The sequence below is a fragment of the Oncorhynchus kisutch genome, linkage group LG2, assembly GCF_002021735.2.
Source record: "Oncorhynchus kisutch isolate 150728-3 linkage group LG2, Okis_V2, whole genome shotgun sequence".
Taxonomy (NCBI): domain Eukaryota; kingdom Metazoa; phylum Chordata; class Actinopteri; order Salmoniformes; family Salmonidae; genus Oncorhynchus; species Oncorhynchus kisutch.
This window is the reverse complement of record NC_034175.2, coordinates 40,660,447-40,683,449: the sequence shown is the minus strand read 5'-3', so window position 1 is coordinate 40,683,449 and position 23,003 is coordinate 40,660,447. Positions and strand designations below refer to the sequence as shown.

At 43.2% G+C, this 23,003-nt stretch overlaps 1 protein-coding gene across 5 annotated transcripts in view; it reads right to left on the bottom strand.

Moving 5' to 3' along the window:
• Positions 1 to 8,520: 8,520 nt before the first annotated feature.
• The window catches only part of LOC109865875 (myosin light chain kinase, smooth muscle), an 89,877-nt gene continuing 75,394 nt past the window's right edge, over positions 8,521 to 23,003 (bottom strand). For 3 of the 5 annotated variants that reach the window (XM_031794268.1, XM_020454368.2, XM_031794271.1), the window contains 14 exons: positions 22,551 to 22,598; positions 21,696 to 21,823; positions 20,648 to 20,804; positions 18,684 to 18,989; positions 18,452 to 18,478; positions 18,171 to 18,255; positions 17,694 to 17,897; positions 15,558 to 15,775; positions 15,146 to 15,269; positions 13,753 to 13,905; positions 13,167 to 13,290; positions 11,832 to 11,922; positions 11,165 to 11,293; positions 8,521 to 11,044 (listed from right to left, as the gene is read on the bottom strand). In XM_031794268.1, coding sequence (XP_031650128.1) covers positions 10,809 to 11,044; positions 11,165 to 11,293; positions 11,832 to 11,922; positions 13,167 to 13,290; positions 13,753 to 13,905; positions 15,146 to 15,269; positions 15,558 to 15,775; positions 17,694 to 17,897; positions 18,171 to 18,255; positions 18,452 to 18,478; positions 18,684 to 18,989; positions 20,648 to 20,804; positions 21,696 to 21,823; positions 22,551 to 22,598 — 2,030 coding nt within the window. In that variant the 3' untranslated portion in view covers positions 8,521 to 10,808. Of the gene's footprint in view, positions 11,045 to 11,164; positions 11,294 to 11,831; positions 11,923 to 13,166; positions 13,291 to 13,752; positions 13,906 to 15,145; positions 15,270 to 15,557; positions 15,776 to 17,693; positions 17,898 to 18,170; positions 18,256 to 18,451; positions 18,479 to 18,683; positions 18,990 to 20,497; positions 20,578 to 20,647; positions 20,805 to 21,695; positions 21,824 to 22,550; positions 22,599 to 23,003 lie in introns of those variants that run through there. The other 2 variants (XM_020454374.2, XM_020454383.2) reach the window with 2 other exon arrangements.

The following is a 23,003-nucleotide window of genomic DNA, read 5'->3' as shown; positions in this document are numbered from 1 at the left end:
ATACACTATATTAGGCTTTGGTTTTCTTAGATATGGCTACTATATTGTGATCACTATATCCCGATGGATTTGGATACTGCTTTAAAGCACATTTCTACAGCATTAGTAAAGATGTGATCATTTCATGTTGATGATTTCATTCCTGTGCTGTTTGTAACTATCCTGGCAGGTTGACTGATAACCTGAACCAGGTTGCAGGCACGAGTTACAGTTGAAAGATTTCTCTTGAGTGGGCAGCATGATGAAAGCCAGTCAATATTTAAATCACCCAGAAAATATACCTCTCTGTTGATATCACAAACATTATCAAGCATTTCACACATGTTATCCAGATACTGACTGTTAGCACTTGGTGGTCTATAGCAGCTTCCCACCAGAATGGGCTTTAGGTGAGGCAGATGAACCTGTAGCCATATTACTTTAACAGTATTTAACATGAGATCTTCTCTAAACTTTACATGAATGTGGTTCTGAATATAAACAGCATTTCTGTATTTTCTGTAGATGTTATAACCATGTATTGCGACCCCTGTATCATCAAAGGTAATATCTAAGTGAGTTTAAGAGATTGTCAGAATATGAATGTCATCTGTTACTAGCAAATTATTAATTTCATGAACCTTGCTTCTTAAGCTACATATGTTAATGTGGTGTCACGTTCGTCGTAACGAGAAGACCAAGGCGGCAGCATGATTAGAATACATTCTTCTTTATTTACACGATGAACATTAAACAAACTAACAAAGCGAACATGAAGCTATATAAACCGAGTGCTGACAGGCAACTACACATAGACAATAACCCACAAAACCAAAATGGAAAAATGGCAACCTAAATAGGATCCCCAATCAGAGACAACAATAAACAGCTGTCTCTGATTGGGAACCAATTCAGGCCACCATAAACCTACATTTACCTAGACAATACCCAAAATCCCATAGATATACAAAAAACCCTAGACAAGACAAAACATATACCACCCTCGTCGCACCCTGACCTAACCGAAATAATAAAGAAAACAGGTCAGGGCGTGACATGTGGGCTATTTTTACCACTTTTCTGGGATGCTTAATTGATTTCATTGCCTTATTGGGAATCTTAGCAGAAGTAGACATGCTCATGTTATCTATGTTAGTGCAGGGTGAGCTGCACACAGTGGACTTCCTTCTAGGGCACACCGCCTCAGTGCTAACAGTATAACTCTGGTTCATAGGCACATGATTACTGCATACAATACCTGTGGGATGAGCAGAGACATAAATTAGGTTGCTTACATTGTGTCTTCCAACGCCCCTGGGATAAACTACATTTGCTGAAGCATTATGACAACTCAGCGACACAATGGTAGGGATTAACTGAGCTGGACTTGTGTCATTGATAAGTCATTGTCTCAACACAGCCTCATTATGCTGTGAAAGCACCCAGGAACCCAAATGATTTGGGTGGATCCCATCCTCCTTATAAAACAGGCTTTGTTTCCAGAAGGTATCAAAATTGTCAGTAAAAGTTACACCCACAGAGCTGCAATAGTCTCATAGCCAGTTATGGATGGCATGACGTCTGCTGAAACATTCAATGCCACAATTTAGGGAGGGCAGGGGGACAGATATTATGGGGTGTTTGTTGGTGTCAAGCAGTGACTCAATCAGTTCTTTAAAATCCATCTTCAGCTGTTCTCAGCTGAACTTGTGCACGACTTGTGACATGGGACCAACTCTGATTTCATTCTTCTTGCTGTTCTTCTTGTGTGGATAAAAGCTGACTCGGAGCCTGTTGGTCTGAGACCCGATGTTCTGGTACCACTTGCTGACGGTAGCAGAGAGAACAATCCATGACTTGTGTTGCTGAAGTCTTTGGCAATATTTTGAGGATTCCTCTGACGCCGCCTAATATAGAGGTCCTGGATGGCGTGGAGCTCAGCCCCAGTGATGTACTGGGTCAACCCACCACCCTCTGTAGTGCCTTGCGGTCGAGGGCGGTGCATTTGCCGTACCATGTGGTGATGCAGTCAGTCAAGATGCTCTCAAGGGTGCAGCTGTTGAGGATCTGAGGGCCCAGGAGAAATCTCTTCAGCCTCCTGAGGGGGAAGAGGCCGTCTGTGCAGATGTGTATGTGGACCATGTTTAGTATTTAGTGATGTGGACATCGAGGAACTTGAAGCTCTCAACCCACTCCACTACAGCCCCGTCGATGTGAATGTGGGCGTGCTCGTCCCCATTTCCTGTTGTCCACGATCAGCTCCTTGGTCTTCTTGACGTTGAGGGAGAGACTGTTGTCCTGGCACAACACTGCCAGGTCCCTGACCTACTCCCTGTAGGCTGTCTCATCGCTGTCTGTGATCAGGTCTACCACCGTTGTGTCGTCTGCAGACTTAATGATGGTGTTGGAGTCATGCGTGGCCACGCAGTAGTACGTCTGAATGTACTCATGTACAGTATGTTTTTCTTGAATAGTGGAACATTGTTATGGATTTAAGTCAACAATTGTTTATGTAAAGTGAAAGACGTGAAGACATGTGAAGGTAAGAGGTGACATCAATGTGAGAAAGACAAAGGAGATGCTTGTGGACTACAGGAAAAGGAGGACCGAGCATGCCCCCATTCTCATCAATTGGGCTGTAGTGGAGCAGGTTGAGAGCTTCAAGTTCCTTGGTGTCCACATCACCAACAAACTATCATGGTCCAAACACACCAAGACAGTCATGAAGAGGGCACGACAAAGCCTATTCCCCCTCAGGAGACTGAAAAGATTTGGCATGGGTCCCCAGATCCTCAACAGGTTCTACAGCTGCACCATCGAGAGCATCCTGGCTGGTTGCATCACTGCCTGGTATGGCAACTGCTCGGCCTCCGACCGCAAGGCACTACAGAGAGTAATGCGTACGGCCCACTATATCACTGGGGCTTCCTGCCATCCAGAACCTCTATACCAGGCGGTGTCAGAGGAAGGCTCTAAAAATGGTCAAAGACTCCAGCCACCCTAGTCATAGACGGTTCTCTCTGCGACCGCACGGCAAGCGGTACCGAAGCGCCAAGTCTCGGTCCAAGAGACTTCTCAACAGCTTCTACCCCAAGCCATAAGACTCCTGAACAGCTAATCATTTTTTTCTGTGCAATTAATCAGGTAGAAATATTATCCTGTAGCTAATTGACCTTGGAATCTGAGATTTATTACAATAAATATGATAAAATCATGATTTTCATGAGTGTTTGGTGCATGCTTTTGTACATATTATATCCCCCCATTCATGGGTGGGTTTAGGCTCCCATCATGTGGTTTAGGCTCCCATCATTTGGATTATTTTGGAACTGCACGGTCCATGCATCATGACTAGCTCACATTAGTTAGCAGTAATGTGACCAACATCAGTCACCATGAGGCTTTTTTTTATTGCCAATCAAATATTGGACATGGTTTATGAAAACATTGCAACAAAATGAGTAGTTTTTCCAACCATTTTCTTATTGGAAAATGACTGTATAGTTATGCACTTGTAATTTGTATTTGCTAATACAGTAGATACCATGTTTTAGCAAATAAACCCATATTCCATGGGTTTACTGACCACAATCCATTGAATTAATATTAAGAAGTATTGATTATTTGGTGTCTGGAGAGCACAGCGCATTTAAGAAAGCAGTGCGATATGCAACAACGCGTTATGTTTCCGCTCAAATGTTCACTGCTAGCGAGCGGGGCGCTTCATTTGAGTCGTGCTGAGCCCCGGATGTTCTGAATGTCTAGTGATGTCCCTGGGTCCAGAGTCCATAGCCCGTCATTATTTAGAATTCGTTATTAGCTTTTCTTACACATTTTGGACAACAATACCAAACCAATTATGTAAAGTCAAATGAGTTTGAGGTTTAATGTCTCTTTATGTGTAACAGTGTCTTTGGATGTCATCTGTTCGAAATGAGGAGTTGAAGCTGTGCCTGTGTCTGTGCGAAACAGCTCTACTGCTCCACAGTGACTCCTTCCCTCCAAGCTCCTTTAAATTACTTCTGCATCATAGATTCCCACTGCATTCATGTTGTGCTTCTTATTCTTCAATTAAATATATCTGCCTTGAATTATAGGTGTTGTATTTTAGAGTTGACATTATCCTTGTAGCTTTTAATTGAGCTGTGTTATGTGAGTATTTGTGAATATGGAAATGTCATTCAAGCAGAAATGTTTTTTTCTTGAACAGATTAGTGTAAATTCATCACCCCTGAAGAGGATACGGACGCTGATGTTGGTGAAGATGTCACCTGAGACCAGTGCAGTTCTCATGACGATCAGGCGGTTTAAGAGGGCAGAGTGTATTTACCTGTATAAGAGTGGCCAGGTGACAGAGCGGAGTGGCTATGAGGGCAGAGTGAGTCTGATCACCCAGGAGCTGGAGAGAGGCAACGCGTGTTTGAGGCTGAACGACATCAGGGAGTCAAGATCATGGATTCTACACACTGTACGTCAGTTCATCCGTGGAGAACAGCAGGAGGCGGCAACGGTGGATTTATTGGTCCATGATGGTGCTCTATAACGACACTACGACAGTATACTGTTTATAAACACCTAAACACTGGCATTCAATTGGATAATATGTCAGATGTTGATTTGAAGGCCATAATGAATACATTTTGTTTTACATGATCATTAGTCTTATCCTGAATAATGGACAATTAGGAACACGGTATTGGGGCGAGTAATTACTTATTTCGCTGTTTTGTTTATTGACAACCCACAAGGGTTTACATAGCCCTGCCTCCTCCCACAATACTGTACAGTATATCTACCGTAGTACCCCATCATTTCCACTGATTAAATTCATGACCAGAAATGGGCCAATAAAAACTTGCTGTTAATTAACCTAATGAAGCTAACCGGATCCCATTGGTGCCCACAGTCCCTACATGAGAGAGGATTGAGTTATTGGAGTAGCCTGATGCACTGCATCTTGCTCGTCTGGTATTCAAGTGATGTGGTCTACCACACATAACACGCCTCTGGTTTACACCATTAGTTCAGCCTCCCAGGGGGTCAAGCTGAAGAGGGAGGAATCAGCTGGTGAGCTTGGTAAGTGTGAGAGTCTGGAGGAGAGAAGATTGATATATATCATGTTCCCAGAGCCAATCAGTTTGACAGACTAATTCATGAATGATAATCAATAAATCAGTTAATTATTAAACATTATCCGATGTATTGATTGTCATTAATTAACCTGTCAAACGGAATAATATCGATAATGTGCTCTTATTGTTGATTTTACAATGGTTGATAATCTGATGACGGTTGACAGAGGCTGGATGAGAAAAACTAATTCTGTAAGGTTTTTGTATATATTTTTTATTTAAATGTTCACCTTTATTTAACCAGGTAGGCTTTTTGTATTGATGAATGAATAGATGATTGATTTGCCAATCAGAAATCAATAATGCAAAATTGGTAATCAATTAGATATCAAGGTGGAGAACAAAACGAGTGGAGAGAAACATACATTTTGGGTCATCAAATGAATATTATTAATAATCAAATAATCATCCATAACATTGTATTTTCCATAGGTGGAAGAAATGGGAAAACTGGAGGAAATAGAGGAGGCAACAAGAGGAGGATGAGGGGAGACATGGAGTGAATCTAAAAAGGGAGTTACAGGAGAGTAACAAGCAACTACAAGACAAGGAGAAACAAAATCAGATAACTACTGGACGGGATGCCAGTAACGAGAAAACGACTTGGTGAGATGGAACTATTCAGCCATGTATCAACATTCTAACAATTCATACGTCACAGAAGCGATGCATTAACTTAACAGCATTACTTGTTTAGGACGGTGTATTCCTTATGCACACTTTTCCAGTCATGCTGCCCGATGTTTTGTTTTCCTGATTTTGATCTGTGATTTTGACTGACTCACAACACCCCAAACAGTTCTGGGTGTTAAGTGCTTTGTGTTGTGTAACAGTGGGAGAAGGGACCCCACACTCCCACTGAGAAGGAGAAACAGCATGGAGTGGAATCCTCCACTCAGTGAGTTAAATGTATTTTTTTATATATAGGGTTGGAGTTATTAAACAAGTTAATGTTTCTTACTCTTGGGGTTTAAAATGTTTTTAAAGTGGTCCAACCTACAGAGAGTGAGTGTGTTGAGCAGTGCTCTGTGTTGGTCTGTGCTGTGCGTTTCTCCTAGTTGTAAGTCAGCCTCAAACACCTCAAACACACAAGTTTTCCTACAATAAAGTCCCCGGCCACTAGGAGCGCCGCCTCTGGATGAGCATTTTCTTGTTTGGTTATGGCCTTACACAGCTCGTATAAGGCAGTCTTCGTGCCAGCATCAGTTTGTAGTGGTAAATAGACAGCTACGAAACATATAAATTAAAACTCTTGGTAAATAGTGTGGTCTACAGCTTATCATGAGATACTCTACCTCCTGCGAGCAAAACCTCGAAACTTCCTTAATATTAGATTTCGTGCACCGGCTGTTATTTACAAATAGACACAGACGACCACCCCTATAGATGCACCAAAAACCCAGCCAGCTGTATGTTATCCATGTCGTCGTTCAGCCACGACTCGGTGAAACATAAGATATTAGTTTTTAGTGTCCCTATGTAGCATAGTTTTGGTCGGTGCTCATCCATTTTATTATCCAATGATTGCACATTGGCTAATAGGACTGATGGTAGAGCCAGACTACTCACTCGCCGTCAGATCCTTACAAGGCACCCCGATCTACATCCCCGATATCGCAGTCTCTTCTTCATGCGAATGACAGGGATTTGGGCCTTGTCAGGTGTCGGATGTAAATCCTTTGCGTCCGACTCCTTAAAGAAATACATCTACATCCAGTACAAGGTGAGTAATCGCTGTCCTGATATCCAGAAGCTCTTTTTCGATCATAAGAGATGGAGGCAGAAACATTATGTACAAAATAAGAAAATAAGAAAAATGAAAAAACACACAATTGCACAATTTGTTAGGAGCCGGTAAATCTGCAGCCATCTCCTCCGGCACCATCATCAAGATGAGACAGAATGTTGGACTTTGCTGTCTGTGTGCTCTGGGACCCCCACCTTCCTCCTGGTCACAGTACCAGTGGAGCCCCCTAAGGGCTGCTGGAGAGAATGGAGATGTTCGCAGAAGGTTGTTGGGGACACGGCCATGCTGACGGCCTGAAAGATCAGAGCACTTGAGCAGTTTCTCCAAGAAGGGAGTCAGGACCTCCAGCAGCTTGTAGAGAAACGTGGGAGCAGGTACCACGTCCTCAACATTAATGACAGGGCCCATGTCACTCAGGTCTCAGATCTGCTGGAGCAGGTACCATGTCCTCAACATTAAGGACGGGGCCCATGTCACTCAGGTCTCAGATCTGCTGGAGCAGGTAGAGGAGGTGGTGGCATAAAACAGAGTGTTTCCACAGAAGTCAGATCTACCAGGAGGCAAAGGCCAAGGTCAGAGAGATGGAGGGAATAGTACAAAAAAAAGAGAGAGGGTGAGAAAAGAGAGATGACACAGAAGCTTGAGAAGGAGCTGCAGAACTATCTGAAGAAAGATGCAGTAGTTCAGAAGCTCAAGGGAGATATCACGATACTTCATGAAATAATAACTGAATTAGAGAGTTGAAGTTTGACAGTTGAAATAAGAAATACAATTTAAAAAGCTGGGGAGGGAGATAGTACTAAAGAGATGTACAGAGAAGATGGATAGAGGAGAGACAGGCAGGCTATTAAGGAGATAAAAGAGGCCAAAGTTGACACAGGGGGAAGCCTGATGAAGATAGTCCTGACTGATTTACAGAGGGACATCTTAAATCTCAAAGACTAAAGATGCAGAGGGAGTTCAGCAGACAGATGGAGAATGATAAGAGGGATGAAGGATCGAGTGACAAACCAAACTTGAAAGAGCTCAGTGAAGCTCACTCAGGGTTAGAGGAGACTGGTTGGTGTGAGGAAGAGGTCAGATGGCACTGATAGGAGTGTTGTGCTGGGTCAGGAGAAACTTCTCCACAATCTGATGTGATTCACCATCTCAGTCCATGTGTAGAACCAGCTCAGATCTACTGTCCACTGGTGTATGTTATGCTGACCGTGGGGAAAGCAGGTCTGAATAAATGTCTGGTCCTATCCACTGTGTCTAGAGAAGGAAGGGGGGAAGGTTCTGTAAAGATTTTTGATGAGACGGAATTCCAAAACAAAGTACATTAGCGACCTTGCACTGAAATGGACTTCTAGAACGAGAGAACCACATTGTATTCACCCCACACAATGTATATGTCTTGAATCAATCAAAGCGCACAGTATGTTTCATGTTTAACCTTTAATTATAAAACGGTAAATTTGGATCTTGTATGCCGATTGATTGATTGCCGTTAGTTATTCACGATAATCCACAGGTAATGCCTATTAACAGTTAAATGTTATTTGTCAATGCACATCCACTGTCCCAGAACCCAGCCAGGAAATTCATAAACTTGATCTCCTCTGGGGAAAAAGCATCTAGCGACCACAACGGAAATAAGTCCGACATCATTGTGCAATCCAGTCCCGTAAAAAAAAGTATGTCTTTTTATTTTAATCAATCTACAATCCATTATTTCCCCAAGTTTCTAACACCATAGGAACCTCATCCCAATCACAATACAACCAGCATGATTTTGTGATAAACATTTATTTAGTAACTGTGAGTAACTACACTTGTAGTGTTCACATTACATGTAATCTGCAATTTGTCAAAATGATACATTTATAAAAAAAATTGAAATATAAATCTACATACATCTAATACAAAACAAATATAGATGTGATAATTCACCGGTCTGTTTAGTATTGCAAATTTGTAATATCGTGGACACGTGCCTGCAAGGAAGATCTCTAAACTGATGCTCAAATACGATAACATGACTCTGTGCTTAAATAAAAAATACAATTTAAAAAACATTCTGAAAAAGAGCCCAGGGTAAATTGCAAATAATGCTGATAACACAAACACACCAGTCACTTTGGGCTTGTTTGGTTGAGGAAGAAAAAAAATGTAGATAACTTGAAGGAAATCAAATACCTTTAAATAAATGGATAAAGCACAAACAGCTGGAATGTGGATAATGTCAAAGGTAATGTTATAAATATTAACATCTGAAATATAATAACTGAAAAGTAAGTAGAAAAGAAAGTGCACAAACAGAGCAAAAAGGTCATCAAGCCCATTTTCAAGCCCATTTCTGAGTGTGTCGGAGAAGGTGAGTGTCTTAGCAACGCAGCTTTTAGGGTCGTTCCACGAAATGAGTGCCTTTCGCATCCCTTTGATATTTAAAGTAGAAATTGTACACAAATACTGCATTTTAAAAGCCTGTCATATTAAAACGAAGTGCCCTTTAAAATAGACCACCTGGAAAATGAAATCAATCTGATCCGTAGCCCTTTACACTCGCAGCGCTATGTGGGTTTTTGACTTGACAGCCTTTCCGAACTTGAGTACCTCAACCCGACAAAAAGTTGTCCCCATCCCTCCCGCTAAGCGGGGAACCGCCTTGACGTCATACAAGCCACGAGGCCAAATGTGCAGTTCACGTTTCCATATCATAAAACTCATGTCCAGTGTCAACGGTTATGATCACTATGTTTGACGTACAGCTACAAGACGCCATGGAGTCACACCCTTGGTTGTTCTGAGCAGAATGAGCCCGTTTGTTTATTGTGAGAAGCTCGCCGTGGCGCACACGCCTGAAGGCACTCATGACTCCTTTCAATGCTCACCAAAATGAGGATCCCCGAATTGCATTGTGAAAGCCTAATCCTGTAATATCGTATGTTATAACTTAAGCTAGTCGTGTTGGATGCAGGGTTGTGTTCCAAACAAAACAACTACAAGTATGTTGCTCCAGTTCCCCAAAGGAACAGCTAGGAGATCAAAAAAAAAAACAGCAACCCCACCTTATAGTTGGAAGACTCTGTCATAAAAGTGCATTACAATTTCTTAGGAACAGTGCACACTTTGGAGAGGTGTGTGTGGCCACTTGAAGACAGACACCAGTTAGTCCTCTCACTCCAAACCCTTTGTCATTTCGATGTCTTGCGTTGCACCTACCCCGCATTTGCCAGGGATATTCTTATCATGTTACTGAATGTAGCCATAGTATTTTCAGATTTCGTTATCAACAAATGTGACAAAAAAAAAAAGCATGTTAAAATGTTTTTAAAAAATGCACATAAAAGCAACAGTATAATGATTGGATTCAATCTTGTGTCAGATGAACTGTTGAGTCATCTTTGGCCTAGTAATTTCACCATCATCTCAAAACTGTTCCCTTTCAATCGCTAACATGGTCATGCATATGCTTTTCATATTTCAACTTAGCCCCATCCATATAGGCCAGTGTAAAGGGCTAATATGAATAAAGACTTGAATAAAGTGCCAAAATTATTCAGCATTTTGTCCCTCTGTGCATCCTATTCCTTATCAAATATGTTTTTCAAAAGGAACATTGAACATCTAATAGTCAAATCACAGCGTAAAAGCAGGTGAGCTGGTTCTACTCTTCCAGGACATTTTCTGGTGTTTCGTGGTGGAAAACTGAGGAGGGTCAAGAATAACACATCGACCTTGTTACCCATAGATAGAGGGGCTAGAAATGTTTTAACAAGAAAAACATTGATTTGAAGCTTGCATTCCATCGCCCCACCCTGTTGCACACAACGTGCTTCCATTCCCCGTGAACAAAGAAATAAGCTACACTACTCAAAAAGCACCTAATTGGTGGAACGACCCATTGAAGAGATTAAAGGCTAAAACACAGGGGATATCATCTGTTAGTCTTGTACCGGTCGTGCCGTTCATTCCTCCTCCTCCTCCTCCTCTTCCTCCATCACCTCCACCAGGAGTTCGGCTGTGCACGTGGCCTCGCCCAGGCTGTTGACAGCCTTGACGGTGTATTTGGCATCGTCGTCGCCGTTTACTTCCGAGATCACCAGGCTGCAGTTGCCCTCCTCGTCGTAATCAATCTGGAAGTGGCGAGTCTCCTTGATTGGCTGTTCGTCTTTGTACCACACCACCTCTGGATCAGGGTAGCCTGGGAAAACACAAACAAATCTTTATACTGTATATATGTCTGTATATGTAGGGGTCCGGGTCCATACATGTCAATTAGGAGATTGTGATGTAGGTAAATGAAGAGGTTGTGAGACATTACCCTCGATCTTGCAGTCAAATCTGGCTGCGCTCCCCTCCACCACCTCCACATCCTTGATGACTGAGCTGAAGGTGGGCTTGACCTGGGTTTTCTCCTCATACTCTAGGCATTCAAGGAACTGGTTGTCCTCTATGAAACATGGGACAATGGGGGGGGGGGGGGGGGGAACAAAATTACACATTGATTTTGCCTCAAGTTGAACTTAAAGTGGCACTATGCAAAAATCGCTCCGCCATTTCCTGGTTGCTAAAACTCTAGTAGTTCACCTAATTTCAGTTTATGTGACAAAATAAGCTATTATAGTGTAGAGAATCATTGTACCATCTAAACCGCTGTGAAATATATTTTCCCATAACCAAAAATATGGTTGCTTCAGCCGTTTGAATCTGGTGTAAAAAACGAAAGTAAAAAGACGCAAAAACAAAACTTAAGGGGAAGCATAGAACTAGCACACATAGAACAGATCTACCGCTTCTTAGACTTGCATTCAAGTAGAATGATAGATCAATAACTACACATTTCTATGTGAATTTGGTCAGGTTGCAAAAAGTTACATATAGCCACTTTAACCACTTAACCAAAAACTGCTTTGAGTTTGCTCGGGGGTACATCAGAAAGGTTTGGAACATTCAGAAGGAGGTAAAAAGAAAGAAAGAAGCCGTTCCACCTTCCGTAGGGGAGCCTTTCTTGGCACTGACGCCCGCCAACATCGCCATTGATGACAGCCTTCCGATGGCCCGCACTGCATGTCCGGTTTTCTGCCGTGAAATCAATGATACACTCGTTACATTCTGTCGCAGTACAAACAGTCCTTGGTATAGGAATAGACATCATCAAGAAATGTTAAGAGGACGCTTATGAATTAATGGCCTTGTTTGTAACAATAAGAAATGACCTGTTAGTTGGCCATGAAGTACAGAGTAGGGCTGTGTCCTATAGGCAGGATATTAAGGAGATAAGCGAGAGGCCAGAGTTGACGCAGAGGGAAGCCTGATGAAGATTGTCTCTCTGTAAATCAGTCAGGACTATCTCAAAGACTAAAGATGCAGAGGGAGTTCAGCAGACAGATGGAGAATGATAAGAGGGATGAAGGATGAAGAGACAAACATAACTTGAAAGTGTTGGAGGAGAGACTGGTGTGAGAAGGAAGAGGTCAGAGGGCACTGACAGGAGTGTTGGGCTGGGTCAGGAGAAACTCATTAAGTTGGCTTCTCCACAATCTGATGTGATTCACCATCTCAGTCCATGTGTAGAACCAGATCAGATCTACTGTCCACTGGTATATGTCATGCTGACCGTGGGGAAAACAGGTCTGGATAAATGTCCCAAATGGCACCCTATTCCATTTATAGTGCACTACTTTTGACCAGAGCTATATATGGCATTGGCTGCCATTTGGGACGCAATCTATGATCTTAACATTTTGCTTCTATAAACAAAGCATGGTGGATAACTTGATCCCTGAGATTGTAGCCTTCAGACTTTGTACATTTTAATCAAAAACACAGGTCAAACGGACATCTCTCCACTTTCACCGTCTCTACTGTTTTGTGTTCTAGTTTTCCGAAGTAATACTCGCAGTTTGTACTTTTCAACCTCATGAACTACTAATGGACCTCCATGGTGACCGCTTCACACAATGAGAGGTTTGCTCATGGGCGAGCACTCAAAGAAGGAGTTTAACTGCAGAGACTTGGAAGCTCAGGGTAAGCTAACAGACAACAGTACAGTGATTTTCCCAGTGGAACTTTAGCCAAACTCATAGTGCACTGTATCTAGCACATTTTCTCAATCTCAAACCTGTTTGGGTGGATTAATACGTTACACCGCTCCAACAGTGCTCGTCTCGTGGTTAAGACGGATGGCCATGTGTTGATCTGTAACCGGAGACATGGTCTGCATCCCCAAATATCACCCGATTCTATAGTGCACTACTTTTGACCGAGGCTCATAGGGTGCCATTTTGGGACACAGTACACGATCTGGTTCTGCTGTTACCTACCTGCCATTTCCTTCTCAAGATGTACTTCTTCATCCTCTCCTTGGACAGCTTCTTGGCCTCCATTTTGCCAGTGTCTTGTTTTAGCCACGGGTGCTCATAGCACTGATCGCATGTCAGCCTAGCCCTACGATCACAGAGACACATTGAGAGGCGCAACGACTTTATTCACACTGTATTACAAAACATCAGAGATTTGGACTGAGATCTGGGGCTACGTCCCAAATGGCATCGTATTCCATACATAGTGCACTACTTTTGACCCTAGTCAAAAGTCGTGCACTACTTGGGGAATAGGGTGCCATTTGGGATGCATTCAGAGTCAAAAGCAACCTGTGGCACAAGGAGACTAAATAACATATATATGACACCTAAACAATCTAAACAGAGACATCTGTCAGGCTGATCAAAGCCATCTTACACTCAAATCATGTCAGAACTGAGGCTTTGGCCCAAATGCCACCCTATTCCGTACACTACTTGATGATAAAGTATGGTAAAGTAGTGCACTATGTAGGGAATACTGTGCCATTTGGGACACACATAGATTTTAATCAAGCCATGTTTCAGAGCGCCTCATGTTGCTTACTTCATATCTTTCTTCAGCAAGTTGGTAATGAAGTCCTTGGCGTGGTCTGAGATCTCATCGAAGGCGTCGTCTTCAAAGTCCCAAGTGGCCGAGGTCACATTGGAAAGGGTCTCGTTGTCGTTATCCCCCATGAATGGGGACAGGCCACTCACCCTGAGGAATGGAGAGAGAGGGGGAGGTTGGAGAGAGGTGGAGCGAGAGAGAGAAAGCGAGAAAGAAAAAGAGAGAGAGAGAGAGAGAGAAGTATAATGAACGCTTGACCTACAAAAGGGCTACCAAAAACCACTTCTGCTCTGCATGGAAAATGCGCCACACCCTGCCTGGCCCCTAAACAGAGCTCACTGGTGAGACTTGGTAAGTGTTCATCACTTTCAACGAAGCCAGTCTTATTGGGCACACCCAGATGTTTTCTGTGCTAGACATACACCACAAAAGCTTTTTATCCACCATGTACACTTTGAGTCAGGACTCTAACAGGATGGATGAAACCTAGCGTGCGTCCCAAATGGCACCCTACGGGCACCTTATTCCCTTAAGGCTTTGGTCAAGAGTAGTGCCCTACATAGGGAATAGGCAGCTGTTTGGGATGCACCACTGAAATCTCTGAGGCAATAGAGATCAGACAGCCTTACTTCTAACACTGCTATGTAAGCAGTGTGTAATAAATCTTTGTGGACCGAGGAGACCTCACAGAGGTTTGGGGCACTGGAGAGTATTGCTCTGCTCTGTCTCTATATCCATTTACAGGCATAGAGGTTGGAGAGGCCCATACACTGCCTGCCTGCGGAAAGTAACTGTTCCTGTGAGCATGGAAGCCCAGAGAAATCCAATAAGGCAGCTTTGAGATTAGGGACACGGTAGCAAATATACATTATTTGAATAGTGCCTTATAGATTATCTACATATGCTCAAATGATCAACAAACTATACTAATGCAACAGCTTGCTAGGTTACAGTTAGGGTTAGGTTAAAGGTTAACGTTAGGTTAGGATAAGGGTTAGGTTTAGAGTTAACGGTAGATTAGGATAAGGGTTCGTTTTAGGGTTAACGCTAGGTTAGGATAAGGGTTAGGTTTAGGGTTAACATTAGGTTAGGATAAGGGTTAGGTTTAGAGTTAACGGTAGGTTAGGATAAGGGTTAGTTTTAGGGTTAACATTAGGTTAGGTTAGGTTAAGGGTTAACGTTAGGTTAGGTTAAGGGTTAACATTAGGTTAGGATAAGGGTTAGGATTAGGGTTAGCGGATAGTTTGTATAAATGTTGTTGACAGTTGAACATTTACAGACCATCCATTTGGGATTATCCAAATAAAGTGTTAACATAGAAGCTTACTCATTACAAGTAAGAATGGTTATAAGTGGTTATAAGGGTCATTATAACTGGTTTGACACTCACAGGATGTAGCAGATGACCCCTATACTCCACATGTCTGTTGGATAACTGATTGCTTCATAGTTGATCACTTCAGGGGCCACAAACTCAGGGGTTCCAAACAGAACTTTCAATGTTCCAGAGCTTTCTAGGAGCACACAGGGGAAGACGGTTTCAAAAATGAAAATGGTGTTCATTTAGCATTCATTAGAATAGGAAGTTAATGAAAAGAGAGATGTCACTATGATTCTGAATTGGGATGCAAAATTCCAGTAACTTTCCCAGATGGAAGATTCCTGGAATCAGGAGGGAATCAGCAGGATATTCCAGGAATCCTCCCACCAGGATTTCTGGGGAACATCGGAATTTGGGGAAAGTTACCGGCATTCCGCAACCCTATTTCTGAAAATGCCCTGTGCACATGAGGCCTGGTTACCTAGTCTGCGAGCGAGGCCGAAGTCAATGAGTTTGATGGTGTTCCCGGTCTTGTTGACACACATGATATTCTCAGGCTTGAGGTCCAGATGGACGATGCCCTGCTTGTGGATGTAGTGAACCCCGTCCACAATCTGCAGCATGTACTTAATGACCTCCCTTTCTGTCAGCTCAAAGTCTTCATCGATGATACGCTCAAACAGCTCCCCACCAGAGATCCTGCAGAGAGCGAGAGAGAGAATGATGGTTGAGATCCTGCAAAACACATTACAGCCAAATATGGAAATCCTTCACCGGATATCAAATACTTGTCATTTTAGAGTATCTCGAATATCGTTTTCTAGCTTAGACAGCTTACAAGACATATCATCTAAAATTAGTACTAAGGACAATTGCGGTTTTAAATGAGAGTCAAGTGAGTCCAGTGGTCTTGTGTCAGTGTACCATTTGATAATGCTATAAAAAAAACTGAGGGGAAATGGTCCAGTCTAATGTGTTTACATCTCAAATACTTGGCAAGTGAACTTTTTCCAAGCATCACCACATAAAAAAAGCCGAAGTGTCTGTCTGGTCAAAATGAATCATTAGCCACAAATAATGGAGATGTTTAAATGCAAATCAATTTCCTTTGACATTCTCCAAAATAAACTTTATCATATCAATTTTCATACTCAGATACATTACATCAGAAGGAATGTGGACACCCCTCCAAACTAGTGGATTTAGCTATTTCAGCCACACTCGTTGCTGATAGGTGTATAAAATCGAGCACACAGCCATGCAATCTCCATAGACACAGATTGGCAGTAGAATGGCCTTACTGAAGAGCTCAGTGGGGTGTCACCTTTCCAACAAGTCAGTTTTATCAAATTTCTGCCCTGCTGGAGCTACCCTGGTACTGCTATAACAGTGTAACAGTGTAAGTGCTGTTATTGTGAAGTGGAAACGTCTAGGAGCAACAATGGCTCAACGAAGTGGTAGGCCACACAAGCTCAGAGAACGGGACCGCCGAGTGCTGAAGCACGTAGCCCGTATAAATCGGCGTGGCTAAATGGAAGCAAGTCCCCAAAGCAATGTTCTAACATCTAGAAGAAAAGCCTTCCCAGAAAAGTGGAGGCTGTTATAGCAGTAAAAGGGGTAACAACTCCATAATAATGTCCATGATGTTGGAATGAGACGTCCGACAAGCAGGTGTACACATACTTCTGGCCATGTAGTGTAATTTGTTACACACAAGTGCCAAGTGAAAATCCTCAAGATCAAAACGGCAAATGGACCTGTATTCATTCCAGTTGTATGCCTACTAAATAACCCTCTGTTTACATTTCTAGTAAACTATATAGGAACGTGAAGCGAGTCATCAAAAGCACTCAAACTTGTACAGATGCACAATCGAGAGCATCCTGTCGGGCTGTATCACCGCCTGGTACGGTAACTGCCCTGCCCACAACCGTAAGGCTCTCCAGAGGGTAGTGAGGTCTGCACAACGCATCACCGGGGACAAACTACCTGCCCTCCAGGACACCTACACCACCCGATGTCACAGGAAGGCCATAAAGATCATCAAGGACAACAACCACCCGAGCCACTGCCTGTTCACCCCGCTATCATCCAGAAGGCGAGGTCAGTACAGGTGCATCAAAGCAGGGACCGAGAGACTGAAAAACAGCTTCTATCTCAAGGCCATCAGACTGTTAAACAGCCACCACTAACATTGAGTGGCTGCTGCCAAAATACGGACCCAACTCCAGGCACTTTAATGATGTAATAAATGTTTCACTAGCCACTTTAAACAACGCCACTTAATATAATGTTTACATACCCTACATCATCTCATATGTATATACTGTACTCGATACCATCTACTGCATCTTGACTATGCCGTTCTGTACCACCACTCATTCATATATCTTTATGTACATATTCTTCATCCATTTACACTTGTGTGTGTATAAGGTAGTTGTTGTGAAATTGTTAGGTTAGATTACTTGTTGGTTATTACTGCATTGTCGGAGCATTTCACTACACTCGCATTAACATCTGCTAACCATGTGTATGTGACAATAAAATTTGATATAGGGAATAGGGTAACCTAAATGAATAAACTTTTTGTAACATATGGGTCAAATATACTCACATTTCCAAAACCATGACGATGTCTGACTTGCCTTCGAAGGCATCAATGCACTGGACAAGTTTTGGGTGATGGAGGGAGTTCATTATTGCAATCTCTTGTCTCACATTATCTTTCTCTTTTGCAGAGTAGGCCTTGATGAACTTTCCAGCCCAGTGCTTTTTCGTTCCCTTCTCCAAAAGTTTGAATACCTGTCCGAATTTCCCCCTAAAGCACAGAAAAGGATCATTTTTGGGAGTCTGATACAGACAATATCATGGATGAGAGGCGTGCTCAGTAGGCCTGCTGCACATGTAGATACACGTGTCAATGTGGACTAATGCTTTGCTGACCAACATGTTGTCCACATCCCAAATGACACCCTATAATAGTGCCCAAATTTTTGACCAGAGACCTATAGGCCCTGGTCAGAAGTAGTGTACTATATAGGGAATATGGTGCCTTTTGGGACATAGTAGTTGTTGATAGATGGGTACTCACGTTCCGAGCCTCTCTTCCACATCATACAGATCCTTTACTTTCACATCTGTTCTAACGATCACATCTCTGTAGTCTGGCTCTTTCTCTGAACATAGGAGCATGACACTTATGAGTCATTATGGATGTTTATAGCCACTGTCATAGCACATTATAACGGGCATTATAAGGCATTAGAAAGGATATCATAAAACATTTTACGTATCATAGAAGATGTTACCAAAATCATTTTTTAAAAGGAATCAGTTACTTAAACTTGGAATATTGGATTGGATTAAACATACCTTCATCATCCTCAACCTCCTCCTTTTCTGTTAGAATAAATTATCAGAAAGGTTGTTAGTGATTAGTATGACTCAATCATTATTGATCATTATTAATACAAATCTATGTCTGACAATGAAAATGGCTTGTTAGTTACCAATGAGGTTGATTATAAAGTGTTACCACTGAGTGGGATTATAAAGTATTACCAATGAGTGTCAGTACACCATAGACCCACTAGGGGGAGCTCACCCTCAACATCCTCCTCTAACATTGTGACAGCCTCAGACTCTGCACTGGGCTCCCCGATGCCGTAGATATTGACCGCCCGCACCCTGAACTTGTACTGGCGCTGACCCAGCAGGTTCTGGACATTATAGGAGGTGCTGTTGCAGGAGACGAGGTTCTTCCACTCCTTGTCCACTGAGTTCCATATCTCTAGGTTGTAGGACTGGACGGCACTGCCCCCGTCGTAGGTGGGGCCGTACCATGACAGTGTGAGTGTGGAGCGGCGGATGTCTGAGGCGGCTGGAACTCGTGCAGGGGGATCAGGTTTGTCTGGAACACAGAGAGGTCACACAGTAGATCAACGCACCAAATGGCGAACATGCTCAGACACAATACTAGACCTTTCAACAAGCCCCACAAAACCATTTTCACATTGTGGTGATACCTGTTCCAGGTTGAGTCCCAAACGGCACCCTGTTCCCCATATAGTGCACTAACTTTTGACCCTTTGGGTCCTGGTCAAAAGTAGCGCACTATATAGGGAATAGGGCACCATTTGGGACATGCACCTATAGTTTGATGCCATTGAAAAGGCGTGATGAGTCACTCGATTTGTGAACATAGGTCTCCCAGTCCTTCCATTCACCAACATCAGTAATGACCGTGCACACAAGAGCACAGCTGTGTTGGGAATGAAGCAGCTTCCTGTCTGGCAAAAGTGGCTACCTTTTGAACCAACTCCATTCGTCAACAGCAGTTGCACCATACACAGTAATGTCAGCTTCTCCATTAAAGGCACAGTACGGGGAAACTGTACTGTGAGCGCAGATGAAAAGTGGGAGCCGTGACAGGGAGGCTCCACATGGAGTCTGGATCCGTTTTATGTACTGCTGGTGTCAGACGACATGCCCCAGACTGTCTGCTAGGTACAGCACACTTATTCCCCCTGGTTTGTTTAGAGGGGTGCCATGTTACCCGAGCTGTTAAAAGCATACCCCCACTTAAATCCCCAGTGGTCCCTTGTAAAATACCAAACGAAACCGCCCCCAAAAGAGCACAGCGTGACATCAACAGCTCTGCCATGCGGGATGATTCAATGTCACTGAAAAAGAAAAAAAGGGGCCACACATTACATGAAACAATTCAAAACTAAACCTCTATACTCCATACATACAGTCCAAGAACCATAAACCTAAACGCGAGGATCATATACTTTAACAAGCATCTAAGTAGTTAGGCTATTTTTTATTTTTTTTACCAGCGTCTAACAAGCGCTTCGTGCCTCTTCGTATGCTATTAACAGCTCTCCGGGCACATAAGCGGTGGCGTTTATATGGAGCAGCTCTAGAAGTCCTCTTTCCCTGGCTGTGGCGTATTCCCAGAGTTGGACTGGATACACTCCACTATGGACAGCAGTGGCAAAGGGCCTCACATTGAAACAACAGCTGGAGAGAAAGCACAGCCTTAAAAGGCCACTGGAGATCCCTGCAACGGGCCTGTTAGTATTAGGATACAGAGAGTTGGAGCCTGCATACCTTCCCTTCCCCAACAACATTCCCCAAAGCTACAGGAACGCTAGTCTTTTTTTCTTTTCTTTTTTTAACGAGAGACAATACAATGATCGGTATCAGTAGGAGCAGTGGTTTTAAAATAGTGGATTAATACCATATATCGCTCACTTGAAAAAGGGAAAGACTTCTGCCACTCATAATCGCCTCCTGAATCTCATCAACGGAGGCAAAAAAAAAAATGGCGTCGCTGCCCGATTTGTGTCAAATGGAACATACCCACAATGGGGGAGGTTGAGAGCTGCCTGATGTGTGTCAAATGGAACGTACCCACAATGGTGAGGTTGAGAGCTGCCTGATGTGTGTCAAATGGAACGTACCCACAATGGGGAGGTTGAGAGCTGCCTGATGTGTGTCAAATGGAACGTACCCACAATGGAGAGGTTGGGAGCTGCCTGATGTGTGTCAAATGGAACGTACCCACAATGGTGAGGTTGAGAGCTGCCTGTCTCAAGCCGTAGCTGTTTCGCAGTTCGAGGGTGTAGCAGCCACAGTGGTCCTGCTGGCTGTCTGCGATGGTCAGTTTACTGGTGACCTCAGTGGTTTCAATGGTTAAATCACCTTTGACCTCTTGAATCTGCATACAAGACAAAAGGCAGTGGTTTCACAGAGGGGACATGTGTTTATTGAAACCGTGTTCAAGGCTACAATGATGAGAGCTACATCCTTGAATTGGTATAATGTAATTAAATATGATATATTTGATGGAGATGGTGGAGATAGGGGGCATAGTATTATAGTCAGTGGGGTCCAGGATTATTGACACCCTCGATAAAGATGAGCAGAAATACTGAGCTATATTCTATTCAAGAAAGAAGGGGAAATTATTTTATTTTATACCTATACAATTGCTCAGAGAACAAGATTTTGTTTAGCAAGTAATACTTTTTTTTCTCTCCAAAAGGTAGAGGTCAAAACCTTACAATACCTCCTCACCTTGCGAGGGTAACGGCACAGAGCCATTTACTAAAATGTTTTAGGAGTTAGTAAACACATTGGGGCAGATCTTAGACCATTCCTCTAAACAGAATCCTTCCAGATCCTTGATATCCTTTGTCTGTGCTTATGGACTGATATCTTCAATTCAAACCACAGGTTTTCAAAGTCCAGAGACTGAGATGGCCACCACAAAATGTTGATTTTGTGGCCAATTAACCATTTCTTTGTGGATTTTGATGTATGCTTGGGGTTTTTGTCTTACTGTAATATCCACTTGCAGCCAAGTTTCAGCTTCCTGACAAAGGCAAACAGGCATTTGGCTAAAATGTCCCTGGTACTTGATAGCTCATGATGCCATTGACCTTAACAAGGGCCCCAGGATCACTGGTAGCAAAATAGCCCCATAACATCAAAGATCCATCACAGTAGGTATGGGGTTATTTTCTGCTTACGCATTCTCATTTCGACACCAGTCATTTTGCTCATCTTTATCAAGGTTGTCAATTATTTTGTAAAGACTGGTCCTTACTGGTTTGCGGAACTTGAGCCAGGTGCAGTTGACTGGTGGAGCTCCTCCAAACCTACAGAGAATTTCCACCTTCTCCCCTGCCAGAATCTTCATGTCGTCTGGGAACTGGACAATCTGAGGGGGCATAGCTGGACAACACACACACACACACACACACACACACACACACACACACACACACACACACACACACAAACACAAACCAACAGTCACTTCAGCCAGGAACATATATCATCAGAACAAACCTCTGCGTTTGGGCAGGCTTGTGACTTTCCGCCCTTGCCCCACGCCATTCCATTGCTAACGCCTTAATGCTCCCCGGCAGCGAACAAAGCACAACTGGAACAGCTGCTCAGATTGGGTGACTTGCTCCCCTGGCTCTCGTTATTAGAAGGCAGGTTGATTTACACTACAGCATGGTGAGGGGGGGGATCTCCGATTGCCATTACAGGCACCCCCAGACCTCTGCCAGAGCAGGGAGCAGTACTCTCAGTCTTAGTTAAAGCAGCAAGGTATGGCCAGTGTTTGACACACGAGCCAGGTCCTCTAGGCTATCCCACTGCATGTATCACTGTTGTTGTACGAGAGAGCTAGAGTACATAAAGTCTGGGGAATCATCTATACCGCTTGTTGACATTTTGGTTGTGGGCTCTTCAGTAGCCCAGAGAGAGTTAGTACTGGGCCCTATTGATCAAGCGACTCCCCGAGTAGGCGTGACGATAGAGGATCAGTTAAGAATTTCCGATCCCAGTGAATAACATGGACATGGACAGGGGGGTGCTGATCCTGGAGCAGCACTCATACTCTGAGACGCCCCTAAGTGACATGTTTGCATGGCAGAAGAGTCTTTCTTACCCTGTTTGGGAGGCATCTTTGTATTCGGTTTCTTTATCCTCGCCTCACCTGGAAAAGAGAAGATCGATGATTGCAATTAGGAAGGCAGTTGTGTCAATGCATTTGATAAATGGAACAAACGAGAAGACTTGGTACAAATTGAATCCTGTGTGTGATTCTTCATGTGTGAAATTGACACGATAAAAACATTGATCTGAAACCAGACGGAATCTAAAAATGTAGTGAGTGTGTAGGATTCACATAAATTAACGGCCATTGCACTTAATTATTCCATCATTGTGAGCTACCGCAGCAAGCATTAGAAAGAGCATAGCCGTTCTTTTTCCTAACATATTTCTCAAATTGCGCCTGCAGCGATTTCTCTGGATCCCCGTTAAGGGCTGTTACTTTTGACAGTCAGACTGATTCGATCAAAGCAGAGGTGAAGATTTGTACAGATCATTTGACACAAGC